Source organism: Alosa alosa, chromosome 15 (genome assembly GCF_017589495.1).
Source record: "Alosa alosa isolate M-15738 ecotype Scorff River chromosome 15, AALO_Geno_1.1, whole genome shotgun sequence".
NCBI lineage: Eukaryota > Metazoa > Chordata > Actinopteri > Clupeiformes > Clupeidae > Alosa > Alosa alosa.
In genome coordinates, this window is record NC_063203.1 from 18,722,631 (window position 1) to 18,743,771 (window position 21,141).

General features: G+C 42.9%; 1 protein-coding gene across 1 annotated transcript; it reads right to left on the reverse strand.

Moving 5' to 3' along the window:
• Positions 1 to 320: 320 nt before the first annotated feature.
• On the reverse strand, positions 321 to 2,246 carry LOC125308675 (olfactory receptor 52Z1-like). Its single transcript, XM_048265236.1, has 2 exons — positions 1,313 to 2,246; positions 321 to 376 (listed from the first exon to the last, which is right to left on the reverse strand). Exons 1-2 carry the CDS (start codon positions 2,244 to 2,246, stop codon positions 321 to 323), a joined length of 990 nt encoding a protein of 329 aa, XP_048121193.1.
• Positions 2,247 to 21,141: the final 18,895 nt, after the last annotated feature.

The window sequence follows — 21,141 nt, forward strand, 5'->3', positions numbered from 1 at the left end:
CACCCCTGCTCTCTCTCCCATTCGCTTCCTGTCACTTTCCACTGTCCTATCATTAAAGGCATAAAAAGCCCCCAAAAATATTTTAAAAAAATAAATTAAAAAAGTAGTTGTCTTATGGCCACACAGCTTTTAGGTTCCAGTCCGATGACTTTTTTTGCCCCAAGGTGTGTGTTGAAATCCATCAAGTATAGTACCCACTGCACAAAGCCTGTGGAAGCAATGTTGGCTTGTTCAGCTGAATACCACCTTCAGTGGCAGGCTAATCTACCATGTTACACAGAAGGTAATTCCTTCCAATGCCCATCAAACACTACAATTATTCACCTCTTTGCTGCAGTGATGCAACATTTTAATTTTTCCCTTCTTTTTAACTTATTTCACGTTGACGTCTATGTTTGTTTGCTTTTACAGGACGGTGCTGTTGTGACAGTCAAATTTCCTTCAGGATAAATAAAGTATTTCTGATTGGTAATCGTGTAAGTTGCTTCAATCTGTTCTTCCTCGATTGCATTGGCATATTGCAGGATGATAATGCCAGGATTCATCTGCCTCCAACTATGAAAGAGTGGTTCGGGGGAGGAATCATTTTCAAGATGAATTGCCACCACAGAGTCCTGACTTGAACCCTATTGAGTATTGAAAGTCTGTGGAATATGCTGAAAAAACTTTTATGTGGTGGGTCAAGAAGACTCCTGTCATTAATGCAAAATGTTAGCAAAACATAATGCAACTCTGGACAAAAACAAATATTGTCAGGCTGTATGGGGTTGTCAAAATGAAATGCCATAGTGAACGCATGAAAGTGTGCCAAAATCATAGTGAAATGCAACCCAATTAAATCTTACAGTTGGCGACTTGGCTGGGCAGTGTATAAAAATGATACTAAGCAAATGCTCAGAACAATGTTTTAATAAGTTAAAATAAGTTAACTATGGTTAGTTTACAGATGTACACTTTATATCCCACAGGCACAAACAAATTAAGGCTCTCCTCTACTGTATCACAACATGACCATATACATATATTAATAGATTTCTTTCACAAATCAAGATGAATTTTGCAGAATTAAAATGAGAAGAAAAATATATGTGCTTGCATATGGGAGCTGAATTAATAAATCATCTGTGAGTAGACAGTATAGGCTATTTCTTAGGATTGCATGGGTCATAATTACTTTATCTTCCTATATTTTGACATTAATTTATTAACATTGAAATATTGTCACATGCGATTGTGTAGCAGCATTACAAATTCATCAGTGCTCAACCCTTACCTGGGAGAATTTTAGTCCTAAAAAAATTAAAGGTTTTGTCTTTGATTTCTTTAGTCTTTAGGCCATAAATAATTGGGTTTAAAGTGGGAGGAAATACCATAGTTAAAACACCAATGAATCGTCTTGTTTGAGGGGAAAGATTTGGTATCCTGTAAGAAATAATTGTAAAAAGACCCAAGCATTCCAAAAGCAGAAACACAATTAAATGTGTTGCACAAGTCTGTAGAGCTTTGGTTTTTGTATCTGCCCTTTTACTTCTGAAACAAGCAACAAGGATCTGAATGTACGTGATGAAAATGATTGCAAGAGCTACCACTTGTGTTATTGCTACCAATGCCAGCCCATAAATGTTGTTAATAGTTGTGTCAGCACAGACAAGCCTAAGAAGTGAGGGATTGTCACAGTAAGAATGTGACATTTGGGAGCCACAGCGTGGCAATCTTAAAAGAAGGAAAAACAGACAACCAATCAAAAGCAAGTTACAAAGCCACACCAACGTAATTATTCTTATAACATGAGCATTACTCATAATTGTTCCATATCGTAATGGACAGCATATAGCAACATATCGGTCATAAGCCATGGCAGTCAATATGAACACAGAGCCTGCTCCATAGATATGAATAAGAAAAGCCTGGATAATACAGGCAACGTATGATATACGCCTAGAGTCAAACAGCAATTCATTTATAACCTGTGGAAAAAGAGCAGTAGAGCCTATAATATCATTGATGGGTAAGTTCAGCAGCAACAAGTACATTGGCTGATGGAGGCTCTTGTTTAAGAGAATGGTGAGGAGGAGTACAAGGTTGCAGAAGAGAATGAGCATATAATTCAGACTGGCAAATAGAAAGGCAGGAATAACACTGGCAGAAGGCAGATTGAAGCCTTGCAAAATTAAAACTGAGGACACATTTGAGAAACCAGTCTGTAATATAATTTCTTTCAGTGATGCATTTGAGACGTCCCCCATAATTAAGTTTCCTCCAGTGCTCCAACTGTAAAAAAATATTGAGACATTGAAGATATTAATGTAAGAGTTAATTGTAAATGCCTTGTAAGCTATCACAGGCATAATGACATATAAAACTGATGATACACAATATTTAATTATTAAAATGTCTAAATTCTCTGATTTTTTTCTCGGATTTTAAACTAGAGAGATGCATGAACTTGAATGCTTAAACTTGAAATACCACAAAATATTTTTCAAAAGTGGGTGGTCATATACACTTAATCAGAATCACCTTATATCACACTGAAATACTGAAAAATAATACCAACAGAATACCTTACCAGTAATTGGTTCATATTAAATAACACAACTACAAGGCATATGTCTAAGTAGACATTATTTGTGATAAGCTTTAACAATTTAAATGTAATATTTTCCCTGACTTGAATATGCCCAGGGATCAATACCTGCCCTAACCTTCCTCAGCCTACTAGTTGTGTCTGGTACTTATATACTTTATCTTCTACAATCACATTGGATGCTCTGAGAAAAAAAACTTGAGGACCTCTCTCTTGGGAAAACAGAAGCAACATGACTGTGTGTCAGCTGTGTTACCAGTCCGTTTTCATTTTGGTGCCCATGTTAACAGGTTAGAGTGTTGTTTCCATTTGTTGCTCTCAGGTTGAAATGTGAGGAGCTCCGGATTTGTCTTTTGACATCCGAAAAATTTAGCTAAAAGGTTTAGTTTGTAAGTGCAATGCAGACTTTACTAGAAAATATGACCGCCGGTCAGTCCTGCACATTCAGTCTGTGTGTAATGAGCAGAGGTGGAAAGTAACACATTTACTCATGTTACTGTATTGAGTAGTTTTTCTGTGTATTTTGTATTTTTTAAGTAGTTTATAAAATTGGTATTTTAAATTTTACTTGATTACATTTTGAGTGAAGTATTGTACTTTGCTACATCAAAAATCCCATCCGTTACTTGAGTAAAAAAAAAAGTTAAGACTAACAAAAACAGAAAGGGAGAGAAAAAAAATCGCACCCTAAACCACTAGCCTAGTGATAAAGATCAGCATGTAGCCTACAACAGGACTGAATCAAGCTGGCGCCATGCAGTCTTTCTGAAAGTGATGGAGATGGAGCTGGATCACAAGATGCCTCAGATTACATGTGTAGCCTAACCTATGAAAGTGTATTTTCCGCTATTTCAATGGGTTGTCTCAGTTCGTTTTAGCACTAATGATTGCGGAAATAGCCTATTCAAGCAAACACCATGGGTTTCGTGTTTTGACGTTTGTGCTCACCTTTCTTTGGAAAGAAGTTTATTAGTTGTTTCCCCTCATTTTGATGTCTCTCTTTTTCCTGTTTCGGCCTTTGTTTTTGGTAACCTGACTTGGCTTTCTTGGAGAAAGACATTGCACCAGCAGCACAACAATTAGCGGTCCACTTCTAGCGATGCTCAACTAAATAAAGAAAAGATAGACTATCGTGCAGGCGGACTAAACCATTTAGCTCTATTAGAGTGAGCGTGACCTTAGACCGTTTTCACTATGTTTTGCATACAAAATCCAGTAAGTCAAACTTTACATTTCGTCTGACATTCATTTTGACATTTAATTTGGAAGTTAAAATATTCAGGTAAAATAAATATATGGTGAAAATAAGTATTGAACGCTTAATATTTTTTAATTAGCCTAAACTTCCAGTGAGTCTATTCAAATTTTTCACCACACATTATATTAACACACATATAAAAAATCCAAACATAAGAGTTATGTGTAATAAAGTGGAATGACACAGGAAAAAAAGTATTGATATCAATACTTTGTAGAAAAGCCTTTGTTTGTAATGACAGCTTCAAGACATTTCCTGTATGACAAAACGTATTAGTCGCAGTATCAGGTGTGATTTTGGCCCATTGTTCCAAACAGATTCCAGGGGTCCCTCTTGTGAATCCTGATCTTTAGTTACTTCCAGAACTGTTTAATTGAATTTAATTGAATTGGCTGCCTTCAAGTCTTTCTGGAGCTTTCTCAGAGAGGCCCTTGGAATTGACTATCCTTCTGACTCCCTGGTCAGAAATATTGCGAGGAGATCCTGTGTATGGCTGGTTGATGATGCAGTGATGTTCCTTCCACTTGCAGATAATGGCTTCCATGCTGCTTGGAAGATTCTGAAGTTTTGAAATGCATCTATAACCAGTTTCATTGATATGTTTTGCAACAATAAGGTTGCAAAGGTCTTGGGAGAGCTTTTTGCTTTTATCCATCATGAAATGTTTCTTGTGTGACACCTTGGTAATGAAAAAAACCTTTTATAGCCCATCAATATGTAGGCTACTAACCAAGCTTATATTAATTTGCACAGATAGAAAGGATAACTACTCTCTAACTACTTACAGATTCCAGCTCGTTCCTTCCCTTTCCTTGCCTTAGTGCTTTTTCTTAGCGTGTTCAATACTTTTTCCCTGTGTTATTTCACTTCATTACACATGACTCTACTTATGGAGTTGTTTGGATGTTTTATGTGTGGATTATCTGAGTTATTACTAATGCCCCCCCCCCAGTCCGACACCCTTTAATCTGCTGAACCTTCTGCTCGTTTCCAAATCGAAAAAACTCTCTGCAACTCAACATTGGCCTGCCTGCCTCAGCTGCCTGTGAGGGGCTTTTCAGTTGTGCTGGATTACTGTTCACTGCAAAGCGATCAAGGATGAGTGCAACTAACTTTGAAAATCAACTACTGCTCAAACTTAAAGGAGAACTCCGGTGATTTTTCACATAGATCTCCATTTCTCAACGTCACTGAGTACTGTCGGTATGAACAAAACTGAAACAATCGGTTTTACCTAGCTCGAGTTGCTGCAGCTACAGCGCTACACACTGGGAGCATGAACATGGCTGCCTTAGCTGCTGGCTGCAGCAACTCGAGCTAGGACCAAAGTCCTTTTAGGCAAGTACCTCCACTCGGCGGCCATATTGCAACGCTTTTTGGGCACTTATCGGGTATCTATTTTGGCAGAAATGCGTGTGCGTAAGGCTTCACAACATCAATCTTGCTCCAGCGGCGAGATCACAACAGATGATTGGCACGATGTCTTCACAGCACACCACATGATTGGCTCAATGTATTCACAACACACCACATTATTGGCTCAATGTATTCACATGTTGACGTTTTGCCGCGGAAGGGTTGTGATATGTGTAGACAACCCCATGCATTACTATGGAAGATTTTTTGAGTGCTGTATCTCCTTATTAGAAAGTCTCTTGTAAAACTGGTTGTTCTGGTACCCCCACCCCCCCAAAAAAAGTAACTAAGTAACTTTTACTTAAAGTACATTTTAAATGAACTACTTTTTACTTTTACTTGAGTACATTTTCAGATCGGTATTTTATCTTCAGTAATATTTCATCAAAGTATTGGTACTTTTACTTGAGTACAATATTTTCATACAATATATTATACTTTTTCCACCTCTGGTAATGAGTTTGTAGATGTGTGTATATGTGTGTTTGCTTCTGTGTGTATGTGTGTTTCTGTGTGTGTGTGTGTGTTCACTCGTGACTGTGTGTGTGTGTGTGTGTGTGTGTGTGTGTGTGTGTGTGTGACTACGGAAGCGTATTGCTGCCACACGAAAATAAAATAAAAAGGCTCGGTATTATGTTATTACGTGAAAAGTTTCTTGTTATAACAATATCTTTTTCACGTTTTAACAAGATATGTATCACGTTATTACATGAAATTATCATGTTATTTCACGATAATCACGATATCACGAATCACGATCATGTTATTTAAAGATATGATATTTCCACGTTTTTACAAGACATTTATCACGTTTTTGCATGAAATTATCACGTTATTTCAAGATAATGAAACTAAACGAACTAAGGTCACGAGAGCTCATGGCTGGCATAAATAATAACTAGTGGTGAACTTGCACCCTGACTGCTATTACACAGTGCTGCTTGATGAGTGTTTATTTTTGTGCATGTCTGTATGTGTGTGTAGGCTACGTGTGTGTGGTCTCTTCCCAGCTGACTGAGGAGCTGTGAAGAGGGATGTGTGTGTATCGGCAGAGAGCCGCTGAAAAGGAGGGCGAGAGAGAGGTTCTGTGAAGAAGTAGCCTGCTCACACAGCCTGATAGTTCTGCTTCATCTTCTTATCAACACAATAAACAAAACTTTCGCTAACTTGACGCAAGAGGGAGAAAGGGCTTTGATAAATATGCGAATCTTCACACAATGTGGGTGAATGTATAGAGCGCTCTGGCTCAGTAGCCTGTATGTCAGGTCATCGCAGTCATTTCCAGGGCTGTCGGGAGGGGACGCGGGGAGTGAGAAGTGAAACGCTGCAGTAATAGCATGCAATAGCTATTACTGCAGCGTTTCAATAGCAATAGCATGTATTTTTTGAGATCACACTACAGTAATCAGCCCGGCCCCACCGGGAATCCTCCCGACTCTCCCGATTGCCAGTCCGCTAGGCTACTGCATGGACGGATTATGAACTTTTGGGCCCCTGGGGCCAGATGTATTAACCCATTTACTCCTAAAATGCCTGCTAAAAACACCTATAGAATCCTATAACATTCTAGACTAAATAACCTTATTTCCTGAGGGTTTTCTGAAAACGTACAAAATATTGTCAACGTCTACCAAAATGTAATATCTAAGCCTCTGTAGCACCTAGAAACATGAAATAAAAAGCATGCTGCGCTACACAGCATCCAGCGGGAGGGTCAATGTTGCGCTATGCAGCATCCAGCGGGAGGGTCAATGTTGCGCTACGCAGCATCCAGCGCGAATGGGTTAAGGGCCCCACATTAACTGTCGCATATGTAGGAGGGGGGAGGGGGTTTGGGGGTCCTCCCCCAGAACATTTTTAATTTGTTTGATGTGATTTCCTGTATTCTGGTGCATTTTGGGGATGGCCAATACTTTAATTCAATCAGATTCATAGCCTACATCCTGATTTGTTGACATTGAGACAATGATTTCATGGAAAGACTTGGGCTTCAGGGCCCCCTGACCCCTTGGGCCCCTGGGCCTGGGCCCGGTAGACCCATGTAGTAATCCATCTCTGGGCTACTGCACACAGGTGCAGAATATTCTGGACAATGCTTGGGTGTTCGCATAGGCGATAGGCATAGGCTATAGGCCTATAACAATATCATCCACCGTGTGAATATCATCTCACCATGTCTTAAACCGAGCTTAAAATAGAATTTGATTGTATAAATGAGCATAGCCTTGAAATAACGTGATAATTTCATATAATAAAGTGATATATCATATATATTAACGATTTACGGCTCCCTCATTGTTTACATGTGTTGAATGGAAGTCATTAGGAGCCATAAATCGTTAATAGAGGTGATCAAAGAATTTCTCCGGATAGCGTGACTGCGGTGCTGGTAGGAGGACAGTTGGTAAGTGTAAAAGTCTTCTGTAATAAATCCAGGCATTAAAAGAATTGGTTGAAAAATGAATGATATCTTTGTTTACCAATCACTTGTTGGCACCTGTTACACTTGTGAATGGAGCAAGGTAGACCAGCCAGCCCATTGAGACTGATCATTGAGGGTCTAAGTCATTATCATGCAGAACAATAAAATACGGACAGAACTGCTTTGATTGAACTTTAGTCAATGCATCTACCAAAATACATCTTTCCTCACGGTCATAAAATGAATGTACTTTGTTTGTGGCTAAAGTGAGACATTCTAACATGTACTGCTCTTTTTTTGTCCAGCTATGAGAGAGAACTGAGAGCAGTCACATCAACACCAATGAAGGGAAAGCCCTCTAGTATTAACTACTCCAGAAGTGTCCAGCATTTCTAGTGTGACAGACAGGTCAGTCACTGCATGAAAACAATTGTTGATTCTATGTGATTGTTGTTTGATAATAACTGAAAGTATATTTTTAATATCTTGGTGTTTACCATTTTATGTACTGTCATATGTTGTGAAACGCTCTGCTTATTCATTTCAGATGAGCATCTTGGCGCAATTGCAGAAGCCCTTGAAATTGAGAACCTTGAACAGAGGTAGCCCATCAATGCTCATAATGTCTATACCCTAACCCTACATGACATTCTCTATTGTATATTTTCATGATATAAGCATTTATATATATTTTTTACAAAGCCTACATGACATGAGCATCGTGGAGGAGGATGTGGACGAAATTCAAAGGTCTTGTTATGTGATGCACGTGCATGCCTTCATTGTAACCTTGCCTGTAACTCAGTCTAGGCAAAATAGCACTATACAGATTAGTAACAATATGTTGAACTATATAAAATGGCGTGTATGTCTAACGACACTGCATGTTTTCCACAGGATCAGCTTTCCAGGAGACTGCAAATTTAGAATGATGGCCCATGTTGCTTCAAAGGCACCATAGAAAAAGGAAGGGTTCATGTGTAAATACCATAATTTGTTAATTTCTGTAAATAAATATATTGCAAATAACATTGTTGACCATGTTACTGTCATTTAGTAACATGGTCTAAATTCTAAAAGTTTTTATTTTCATGAAAGCAAAATATAGCGATGTACCGGTGTAAAATAAATTAAATACCGTTTTAAAAGGAACAGGCAGTACAAGAACACTAATACAAAACAATTTACAATAACACAACATTACAACATTATAGGAAGGTGATATAAATTCCAGAGATGTCCCTGAGGGTCAGGGAATTTATCCCTTATCCTACACACACAGCTTGGGATCACTCTTCTAACCCTGTCCTAGAGACCCATGCTGTCAGAAAATGTGAACTCTATTGTCATCACCTGGCTCTCTTACATGGCCTAATGCTGTGATGTCTGATGTACTGCCTGTGAATCTGGAGAAAACCTTAATCTAGGCAGTGCTGTGTGTAGTGAGGCAGAAGGCTCACACAGGTGGCAGGGTTTTGTCCACAGCATTTTCTCTCCTGATCGGTTGGCATGTCTCTGCAGTGTGTACAAGTACACCAAGGCATCCCTGGCACAGGTGGGGGGACGACATGTCTGCACTAATGCATCAAACACCAGACCTAGCTGCCTCACTAGCAACTGTGTGGTGAGGTTCCTGTGCTCTTGCAGGCTCATTCCATCCACAAGTCTCTGAAGAAATAAGACACAAGAAATAAGATCAGATAGGCTTGTTTAGGTAGCAAAGTTAGATTGTTAGCAGAGTAGTAGTAATAGTACTCTGTGTCATTTTTTAAGTGTTCACACAAAATTATGAATACTATGTGTATGGACAATGAAAAGGTGAAAATGTGTAACATTTTCTATAGACCATTATGTAATTATGTGTCGTGATTTCACTGGCAGACAACTCGCATCATGCAGTTGACTGGCAACAGCTAGAAATTGCTACATATAAACAATGGAGATACAAACAGGCAGGGAAGCTACACCAAGCGCGTAACTGAAGCGTTCCGAGAAATATATTAAAAACACAAACCTCCGTTGCTTCTCTCCTTTGTCTTTGAAGTTCTTCCACTCTCTCCTCGTCATCTTTGGAGTCTTACTTTTTCTTTGCCTAGCAGGTCTCACCGATCCTCTGCCACCGGCTCATCGCTTTTCTTTACCTTTCCCTTGCACCTCCGTTGCATCGACTGATCTCTGACTCTGCTCACTGAGAAAAATAGTAGGTTGCGCTGTAAACATTGCCTTTACACTATTAATCTCGCACATACAGAATAACGATAGCACTGATACTGTACTAACATTAGCATGCATTCGTTTGGGAACCTGATAGCTGATGCTAGCAATGAAATAGTAGCCTACCAAAATAACGAAAACGTAAAACTATTAGGCTGTTCACTTTACATAGAGGTCATACCCAACATGTTTACTGGCTATATAACTAAATGCAATGTGTAATTGTTTTCTAAAGTAACCTCATCACTGGAAGGAACACTGGACCAGAGCCCTTATTAGACATTCTCTGACTGGATGAAGTCGTAGTACTGGAAGCCATGTTAACCTTGGCATGAAACGGCCACCGTAGGAGTTAAAATGCGCTCGGAATGGGAGGGGCTAGAAAGTAATATTCAGTTGGTTGTCATATAGAATTTCACCGCTAGATGGGAGAAGTTCTTACACAAGGTAGCTTTAAAAATAATCAGAATTGACCTGTCGCTAAGCGCCACCCTTAGAACGCTGATGAGCCAATGACAGTCCAGCCTCAATGGGACTCGGACATCAGCTCGGACAACTCCATAGGAAACAACAGGGAGCAGGCATAAAATGACAAATTAATGGTTATTTATGGAGTTTATTAACTCAAAAAACCCCGACGGATAACCATGGTCAAACGTTTTGCATGGGGGACATGTAATTCTCATAGCTGGTACCCCGAGAGGCTAGAAAACGGGGTATATTTTCATCAGCAGTAGCCTACAGGACGTCTCTCGCGTTTGCAACAGCTCGACGTAATGTAGGTGTCAGGATCTGGCCCGGACTGTTGGAGTTTGTGCCACCCTGGTGGCCATTTTGTATATTGTCCTGTGTTTGTTTTTGCCTGTTCCCCATGTGCTTTGTGTTACCTGCCTGTCATCTGTCTTTGTCTCCGCCCCATCTCTTTATTTGGTCTGTGCTTCCTGTCTTGTTTGTTTTCCCTCCATTTCTGCCTCCTCACCTGTTCCCTGTTATTGTCTCGTTGGTTTCGTCCAGTCCTCTGTCTCTCTGTTAATTGCTCTGTGTATTTCTACCCTCCTGTTTCTCTGTTCCTTGTCAGATCGTCTCTCTGTTTCTCCTGGTCTAGCCCAAATCCTGTTTGTTGTAAGTAAGTCTAATTGTTAAGTTCGTGTTAAAATAAATCGTGTTTTGTCTGTAATTCTGCCTCTTGGAGTCTTGCACTTGGGTCCTCCTGCACAACCCTGACAGAACGATCCGACCAGAAATGGACCCAGCAAACTCTGACTTCCCAATGGAGGAGCTGAGTCAAGTGTATTACACTCTCAGCAGGCTCAACTCTGAGCTAGTGAAGTCCACTGACTTGGAGCGCCGGTATGCTATCGTTACCTTGATGGAGAGGACTATTTCCTCAAGGCCTTGGCTACAGAAGGTTCCAGGAATGGCTACCCTGGCTGACCAGGTCTGGGTAAGAGCCTTCAGTCGCTCCTTGCTCCCTCCAGTGAGGCTGCTAGTCTCCCGCCGGACCCTGCCCCTCCAGCTCATTGCCAGGAGCTTAGGGTGGGCGTGCTTCGCCTTCAGCCGACCGCTTCAGGTCCAGAACCCCAGCCTGAGGAGTTCCAGTTCCCCCCAGAACTCCTCCAGGAGGAAACGTGCCAAGCGTCGGCCAACCCAGTCATCCGACACCATACCGTGCCCAGCGGCGCCCGCTCCTGTGCCCAGCCCAGAGGCGCCCGCTCCTGTGCCCAGCCCAGAGACGCCCGCTCCTGTGCCCAGCCCAGAGACGCCCGCTCCTGTGCCCAGCCCAGAGACGCCCGCTCCTGTGCCCAGCCCAGAGACGCCCGCTCCTGTGCCCAGCCCAGAGACGCCCGCTCCTGTGCCCAGCCCAGAGACGCCCGCTCCTGTGCCCAGCCGAGTCTCCCGACGCCGCGCCGGCAGCCCAGCCTCTGCCTGCCTGTCCAGCCCCACTTCTGCCTGAGCTGGATCCGCCTCCCTCTGACTTTCCGGTCCCGCCTCTGCCCGAGCGGTCCCCGCCTCTGCCCGAGCCCTTCTCTGTTCCTGTCTCTCCTGAGTGGTCTGTCCCTGTCTTTTTGCCAGTCACCGTGCCCGTCTCTGTTCCCCTGACCGTCTGTGTCTCTGTCCCAGTCACCATTCCAGTCACCGTCCCAGTCACTGTTCCTGTCACTGTCTTTGTTCCTGCCCCTGTGTCGGAGTCTGTTGTGTCTGAGTCTGTCGTGTCGGAGTCTGTCGTCCTGCCCGAGTCAGTCCAGTCTTTGTCCGTTTGTTCCCTGCCCAAGCCGTCTAAGTCTGCCCTGTCTGAGTCTGCCCCGTGGTCACAGTCTGTATGACCAGTCCCTCCGTCCAGGCCCCCTCCGCCCACCCTGGTTGGACTTCTCAGGGGACGCCAGGAGGCGTCCGTAGAGGGGGGGGGGTACTGTCAGGATCTGGCCCGGACTGTTGGAGTTTGTGCCACCCTGGTAGCCATTTTGTGTATTGTCCTGTGTTTGGACTCTGCTTAGCAGCTTTCAGCCATAAGGCTACTTTGGGAACATTTCCTCACCCGACACTAATATTCAAAATGTTAACTATTTCGGCATAGCCTATAAGCAGTTTAATTAAATGTAATGTTAGTTGTAAACAAACGGCCTCACAGATGAAAAATCTTCACAATATAGGCCTATTAACTGACCACCTGACCGGGGGTCTATGAATTGTTATTCCGGCCCTGCCCCTTCACACCTTTTCACCTCTGTGACAGCTTAAAAGAAGTCGAGAGGACTCCTAACTCAGACCTATTTACAAACGGGTTTTTCTGGCATTTCGCCATGTTTTGAAATCCTATGCGGCTACAGAGCTGCAATCGTGAGGAAGCAATTTTGCATTGTAGGCATAACTAACATGCAATAACGCCACCAACAACCAAAACTAGGCTACTCATTGTCAACATGTAAATTAAATGTAACGTTATTGTGAATCACCTTAAAATGTTCTCTTTGCAAACATGGGCATAGTAACAGATTAATTTAATGTTACAAAGATGCATCAATCCGTATGTTTCATTAGGCTACTAGGCTATTTGTTTTGCCTTACTCTTGATTAATTTAGGCTACATGTAGGCCTTTTTATTCAGTTATTCATCATCTGTCCTTGTGTAGCGCACGCATTCTCAGACCTGTCACTCATCATTGTAAGGGAGGTGTTTGGAATCATTCCCGCGTTACAATCATCAGCCAATCAAGGTGGTTGACTTCAGACTACGTTTACACGAAGCAGGGTATTTTCCTAAACGAATATTTGGCCATCTTTTGCAAATAAAACTGCATTTACACGATCCCGTGTACATACATGCTGTCATGAGCACGCCAAACCACAGTGGCAGTCTAACGATAAGCTCAAGCTCACATTAACCAATCAGAACCCTGAAAAGTCGCACGTGAGAACATGTAAATGTAAACATTGGTCGCACATTTGGTGTACTACTGTGACGTTGGCTGCCCAAAACTCTGTTTACCACAGTTTACAACCAAACGCATAAACGAAGTTTTCCAAAAAAATCACTTTAGCCGGAGTTTTTTTGGATAACCGTTTTACGGGGCGAATTCTCCGTTTGCGTCTAAATGAAAGGCTCAAACGTAGGGAAATGTCTTCGTTTATAAAAATACACATGCTCGTGTAAAAGTGTAATGAGCTTATTCATTATCGAAGGTGCATTGTGAAGTGAAATTCTTACTTTGGAAAACAAACATTTGCCGATCTCATTGGATGGGGGATACTTGTTTACAGGGCTGGACTGGGATCAAAAAATGGCCCTGGCATTTTTGGCCATGGCGGCCCACCATGATTATTTATACGATATGCTGAGGCACATGACATACCAGAGGATATATGCGCACATTGTGTTTCAAAAAGTGAAAATAAAGCGCAGTAGCCTACATGGTTAAGAGTTTAACATGTTAAAATGCATACGCTCTTTCACTACTTACAGTGACTTTCATCTTGGGAGAGATGGCTACAGTGCCACAATTCCCATCTTAAAGTGAAAGTGGTTGTCAAAGAGACACTGCTAGAAAAGTCTTTTCAGTATTAATGAAATATACTGTTTATACAAATACAAATAAGACAATTAGGCCTACAGTAAGACCATACATCCATGTAAAAAAAGCTCCTCAAAGTGGCACCATATGCTGAGACAAAAGGCTGCTAGACCTTGGTGCTAATGAAAGAAAAAGAACACATGTGAACTCCACATCAGGGAAAGGCAAACCCAAACCTTCACTCCAAATATGCTAAATGTGAATAATGCCTGTGAGCCACACCAATGAAAGGCACATCCCAGGAACATCCCTGAGGGACAGGGCAGCTGGTTGAGAAAATGTTGAATGGCCCTCCAATAATCCTGAGAGGAGAGGAGAGAGCAAAGCAATAATCACATTACTTTCTGTCAAAACGTGTAATTAAATCACTAATTTAACACAAATGTATTCATTTATCATAAATCTCACTTTACAAAAGCAGTTTCTTCAATAATTTGCTCTTCTCCGCAACTCTGTCAATCACTGTGTCAGTTTCAAGGGACACAAGTACATCCTTCTCAATGGCCATCAACATAAAGGCTTCCAGATTGCTGGCAGACAGGCAACTCTGTTTTTGATGTAGCGGAGGGTTGAAAATGACCGCTCACAGGACACATGAGTTATTGACAGGGTCAGCAAAAACTTGTATGCCAACCCAAGTAGGGGGTATGCTTGAGTCAGCATATTAAATCTGAGAAGGATTTTGTAGCAGCACAGGGGGCACTCTTTGCAAGAGACACTGGTTTTGCTTATTATGTCCATCTCTTCTTGATCATCTGATTCCTCTTCAACTGCTCTAGTTGTGTAGTCGGGCGATTGTACCAGCCTGTCCCATTGCTGTGCCAAGTTTCTCAGTTCAATTTGTAGATTGGTAACAGTTGCCCTGCTGTCATACACAACTAGGCACTTGCTGAGTTCTTCAAGTGCAGATTCAGGGAGTGCACTGCCACTGGTCTGGATAAGTGGGAAGTTTTTGGGATGTAGGAGGGATAAATCTGCATACAGGGTGCCATGGGTGAGGAATCTTTGGTGCATGCCCTCAACAGCTGTATCAAGAATCTGGTGGTGAACATTCACCTCATAGGCCTTTTCTGAATCACTCAGGCTTTCATCCTGGGCCATCTCTCCTGGCAAGACGTTCTTCCTGCTCACCCTTTTTTGAGGCAGTGCAGCCTCCACTTCCAAATCTAGTTCATCGTGCTCCTCTAACTTTTCATTTGCCCAATGGACAAAACAGTCAGCTGCCGAGACTGTTGGGAAATCTCTTGCTATCTTTTTCAGTGAATCCTGTGTTGTGGTGACCATCCTATGTGCTGAGAGGATGTCCATTCCTCTGGTCTGTAGGTATTTTGATAGTGGTGAAGTGAACTCAAATATCTGGAGGAATAACTGAGCTGTTAGCACAGTTTCATATCGGAGTAAGCCATCTCGGTATCCTCTGGCTTTGGTTCGTCCATTTGATGCAAATGTATTCAGGTTCATTATGGCAGAGAGTGTGGACACCACTTCAACAAAGAGGCCACCAGGTCTGCCATAGTTTCCGAAAACTTTCCTCAGGGCATGATGTTTAGCCCACCATCTCGTCTCTCCAATTGTTGAAATGCGTGTGTGCCTCTTGTCCTGGCTCTCGGTCTCCCACACACTCACCCTTGTATATGATTCCCTGATGAATACAGCAACGTCATTCAACAGGTTTAAATAGTGATCCACTTTCAATAACACTATGGGTGGTATCGGACAACACGAGGTTCAGGACATGTGCATAGCACCACACATGCTGATGGGTGGGGTATTTGGATGCCATTAATGCAGAGAAACCTCTGTATCGCCCCTGCATATTAGAGGCTCCATCGGTGGAGTTGCCAATGCACAGGCCTATGTCCAATTTCAGACGTTCAAGGACTTCAGTTAACAGAGTCACAAATGACTGTCCTGTAGTTGCGCTGCATTGTACGACTGCAACCAGCCTTTCATGAACTGCATCCGTGACAAACCTCAAAATCACAGAACACTGCTCTTTCCCTTTAATATCTTGAGTTGTGTCTAGTTGCACAGAAAACATCCCTGCTTTCTTAATGTCTGTAGAGATGCTCTCTTGAATTAAATGTTTGATAGCATCGATTACTGCATTCACAGTTGTTTTGGACAGGAGGGTGATCAGAGAGCCTCTGCCTTGTGTGCCCGAAGCTGCTTGGATCTGCTTGCTTCTTTCAATTACACTGCTGAGGTGCTCTTTTAAGAAAACATCATATTTCCCCAACAATATAATTAGTTCTAGGAAATTGCCATGGTCGAGACTATCAATGTCCAAGGTGTACGCAGCTTCACTGTGCTCCTGTCTGTAGCTTAAGCCTATGACTTTCACAACCTCCACTACACGTTCCAACACCTGGCGTCTCTTCTTAACCTGCTCACGGTGTCCTGTCAACTGTCTTCCCTCAAGGAGGTGACCAATGCTTGCTCTGGAGCAGTTTAAAAAGTATGCCTCAGCACATTTTCTGTGTGTCATGCCTCTCTCATGCTCCTCTATTCTTTGGTGCACATGCCTCCAGTCTGTCATTCCTCTAATGAAAGTACTTGGATCATTGGGTTTGCTAAAAGCAAGGCAAAGAAAACAAAATAAAGCATGACGTTGACCACTATAAGTCAGCCATTTCCATGCCATGTCGTCCGTTCTAGTGAAGAGCCTCTGGACGACAGGATTTGTGGCATCCTCTTGTGGGTGAAACTTAAAGAATTCCTGCCTCTTTGTGGAATGAGGGCGGCTAAAATAGTCTACATCTGCCTGTGACTCCTCCACTTCTATTTCAACAGTCTGGCTTGTCAATCGAAAGCGGAGGAGCAGGTGGTCACCCAGCCCTCCACACACACACACAACAGCCCTCTCTGCATGAAACGTCCCTCTTCATTCTGCTAACATTTACAGTAGCTATTCTGAATCTGACCTCTTCCTCAATTTGTCCCTGCTGGGTAACGTCTCTCTCCTCCTCCTCCTCCGTAAAATCTCTCTCCACCTCCTCCGAATCCACCTGTACTTTTCCCTGTGTGTCACTACACTGCACATCAAATGACGGCCCTGCACCCGCTGTAGTCGTCGGCCTTGGGGTGAACATTTCAGTGATTTTTGCACATTTTGCTGCGTCCACTTGTAGGCTTTTCAGCCTTTTGTCTCGCAGCTTCTGTGCGCCCCCTTTGCGCTTTTGTGCTTTATTATCCATTTTCAAAATGTCACAGACGGAAACAAACTTCTCACCGCGGTCAGACAGCTCAAATGGCAAAATTTGATAACCCTGTGAGGTGAGGGGGAGGGCTGAGAGATGTCATTGGACTAGCCCAATGTCCGTCAGGAAAATCAACCAATGGGCCGCGTTTCGTGTCTCAAATACCGTCGCAGTGGATTTAAAAAAAAATAAATACATTTATTATTATTATGACAGCCCCGGCCTAAAAATGTGCGTCGGCCCACCAAATGCCGGTACGCCCGAAGGCCAGTCCATGCCTGCTTGTTTATTTTTACGTAGCCTACAATGGCCAGTTCTGACAAAGCCAAAATTACTCCTTTTGAAACAATGAGTGTGCAGGCCGCGCATTTGTATGGTTATATTGCTTGACCTAAATTCCAGAGAGTAGGCTACGACACCCCACAGTGATGGGCCTAACAGTCTTACGCGTTCAGTGTGGGGTATAGCCTAAACAAACTGAGAATTTAGCGGTGTCACGTCTGCCTGTCACAGACGTGGGGAGCTCTTTGAAACTTGGGATAATGTGGTACAGTTACTACAGTAACAGTATTTTATTTTACTTCTTATGGAATATTTTTTCACTATTATAAAGGCTTTGTTTGAATGCTGTTGGAACAAATAGTAGTTGATTATAAAGGCAACTTTCTGTTGCAATATTCTGTGTGTTCTGGACTGCAGGTAACTTGTTAAGCCAGTGGTTCTCAAACTTTTTCTTTCATTCCCCACTTTGATCAAGGGGGCATTTTCGAGTCCCACCTCGCTCTAAGAAAGTGGTAGGTCAAGCTTAAAATGGTCAAATTTATTGAAATAATGACAAGTTCTAAATATATCCTCTTCAGCAGAGTTAAAATCAGCTGGTGCTGCAGATATACTAATAAATAAATACATAATGTGCCATTGTAAATTAAACACACATAAAAACGTTGCTAGATAGTATTAAATCGCCACCAACATTGTTTTCTGCAGAAGCCTACCCAAGGCTACAGATTCATTCTGAACAGTTATTTCTCTACTGACTCAATTATCAAAAAGGTGCTTTCTCTTTGTCCTCAAATTAAGCAGGTAGTTCCGTATAGGGACGTTAGAATAAATTAGCGCTTGCAATTGACAACGTTGTGATAAGTAGTCTATAACACTAACTTTGCAAAGTTAACTTGAATGCATCAATTTTGAACAAAGTTGGGTCACCAAGTTAATTAATTGGTTCATATAGGCTGACCTTGTAAATTAACGACTGCTTTGAATTAACGTTTAACGTTTTGCATTGAGCTCAATGATCATCAAACCAGCTAATAGACTAACTGAAATAACACCATGCCAATCTCTAGGTATGGTGAAGGGTATGTGATTATGTGGGGCTATGTTTGTGCTGGTTAATGGTGCTGGATTTCAAGGATTGTTTAGTTGTACCTAAAATAGCCATGTGATTTCAGTATTATTCAAATGTCAATTGTTTGGTTTGTAAGTTGGGATCTTTACTGATTCACCCCATTCACTGATTAGTCAATTTTCTGTTTACTTCCTCTTGGATGCAGCACAAATTAATTAAAATTCAAATAAATAAAATAACCGAAACCTGCTATCTCCGTGTCATCACTCCATACCATTGAGCCTCCTGACCAAGGCACCACACACTCACTCTATCTCGACCCACATCGCCCCTACAGTTCCTTCAATGGTCCTTTGAGCCGGAGACTGAGAGATGGATACCATGGCAGGCATTGGTATGGAGTCACCAGATGGAAAAGAGTTGGATGAGAGGGCTCTCCCAGTCAAACCCAGTGATACTTTATCCGGGCGTGAGGAGTGCTGAGAGAGACGCCAAGTTGACCGCTATGGCTTCCCGGCTCCTGATGGGAAGGTCTACAGTAAACCCAAGAGCCTCCCTCATCACAGCCAAGCAGCCAAACCATCTCCTACTACGACTGCTGCTGCGCAGGCAGATACCCTCGAACAGCCTGAAGAGGAAGAGATGACAGCAGCCGAGGATGGAGAAGTGGAGGAAGAAGAAATCACCCACAAATGTCCAGCCCGAATCGGTAGAGATATCAGCTCCACAACCAGCTCCACCCTTATAGGGAGAGGTGAGACCCGACATATCTAGAGGGATAAGCGTGTGTCATTACCAAGATCGAAGAAGGTCTCCTCTTATACTTACACTTATGCCAGTAGAAGTTCCCAAAGCTCACGGAAGAGCTCACGGAAGAGCCACCAGGTGGAGCTCCAAAGTCAGATCCAGGAGGAGCAAGCCCTAGATGATCAGGCTCAAGAACTGGACAGGCAAGTTCAAGCAGTGTTGAAGGAGCGAGAGAGGTTGACCCGATCCCTGACTCTACAGCAATGGCTGCAGAGAGTTCAACGAGAATTGGAAGAGGCTCAGCTAATAACCTTGTTCACCGGAGAAGTGACCACAGAACACCCACCTGCTCCGCCAGCTCGGTCCAGTGATTATAACCCACCTCAAGTGCTGGCCCCATTTTCCATGAGCTCAAGAAGATTCAGGTGAACCTGTTGACCTGTTCTCAGAGCAGCAAGCTCCCTCTGCTGGTCCTCAAACATCTGCCTCCAATCCTGTTCCAGTGAATCAGGCAACCACTACTTTGTTCCAATCCTTGCCTCCGGCTGTAAATCGGCCCGTAAATACTGTAAGTCTGAGACTCTCCATTCTGTTCAAGGGAGCCACCCAGTAGTTCAGACGTCCAGTCCAGAGCAGGCTGCTCCCTCACCTCCTTCGTTCCACCATTTAGTGTGGACCATACCTCATCCTGCCAAGATTCAAATACCCTTGTTACGTCCCTGTATGTTTTATTAGTGTTTGTTTGCTTTGGTCTGTCCTGTGTATGTTTTGTTGTGTTTCAGACAGTCCAGCAGGGGGCTTAATTACTGGGCCGGCCTATAAAAGGTGCCGGCTGACGTCATCCGGGAGCTCGTGTAGCAGGGGTAATTATGCTTCCCTGAATTTCCCCATCGTTTCATCAAGTTCTATGAGCTTATTTTGTTGTTTCCCACGCCTCTGAGGTACAGTAGGTGGTAGGGGGGTGTGGCTTGGGTGTGGCAGGGGTTGGTTCCCACGCTGAAGACCCCTTAAGTGTTCGGGTAGCCCCCTCCTCTGTCTCTTTTGCTACTGTCCTGAGGCAGAGGTATGTGGAGTCTTGCATACAATACATCATATCTTTTATATACTGTACTTGTATTGTGCATTTTTCACAAAGATCTGTTTTCTGGTGTTGCACACCTTATATACGAGTTACGTTTGTTTAATCACTGTTTTTATGTTAGCTCGTTACACAATGCATATTACCTCAGTTTTACATGCTACAGTCTGCTAACGTGGCTGCAGGTGTAGCTGCGTTAACTAGTTAGCTTACAGACCTTCATACTGGTGAATTGACTGAATGTATTTAAACGTGGGTTACCTGTTTGATTGGCAGGAGCTGTGACGCGACTGGCTTGCTCTCTGCCTGATTTGTGTTTGTTTTGTCCTATATTCCAGGTATGCCATGTTTTATGTACTTTTGTTATTGTCTTTTCACATGTACTTTTATGGCGATTCACGCCGGTAACTGCGTGTCTCGTGGTCTTGCCGCTCTCTTTTGCTACTGTCCTGAGGCAGAGGAGCTGTGACGCGACTGGCTCGCTCTCTGCCTGATTTGTGTTTGTTTTGTACTATATTCCAGAGAGCAATAAACAGTAAAATCAAGGTCTGTTGTGGCGTCCATCCTTTATACACAACGCAGAGTGATCGAGGGAGGGGAGAGACGACCTCTGTTACACTCGCTCGTGCTTGGGGTTGCCGCTGCCATGCCACGCTACGCCGCTGCTTAGCGCAAGCCACACGTTCCAGCAGTTCTGTCTCCGTCGCTCCTGCCTGCTCTCGGAGTGAGAGTCCGGGAAAAGGCTGGGGATTGCCTGGTCCTGTGTTCGAGGCCTTTTGTTTTGGACTTTTGTTGCAG

Coding starts and splice junctions, on each gene's coding strand:
- LOC125308675 (XM_048265236.1), bottom strand. CDS start 2,246: ATGGGGGACGTCTCAAATGCATCACTGAAAGAAATTATATTACAGACT. Junction 377..1,312: donor AAAGACTAAAGAAATCAAAG/ACAAAACCTTTA, acceptor CGTCAACGTGAA/ATAAGTTAAAAAGAAGGGAA.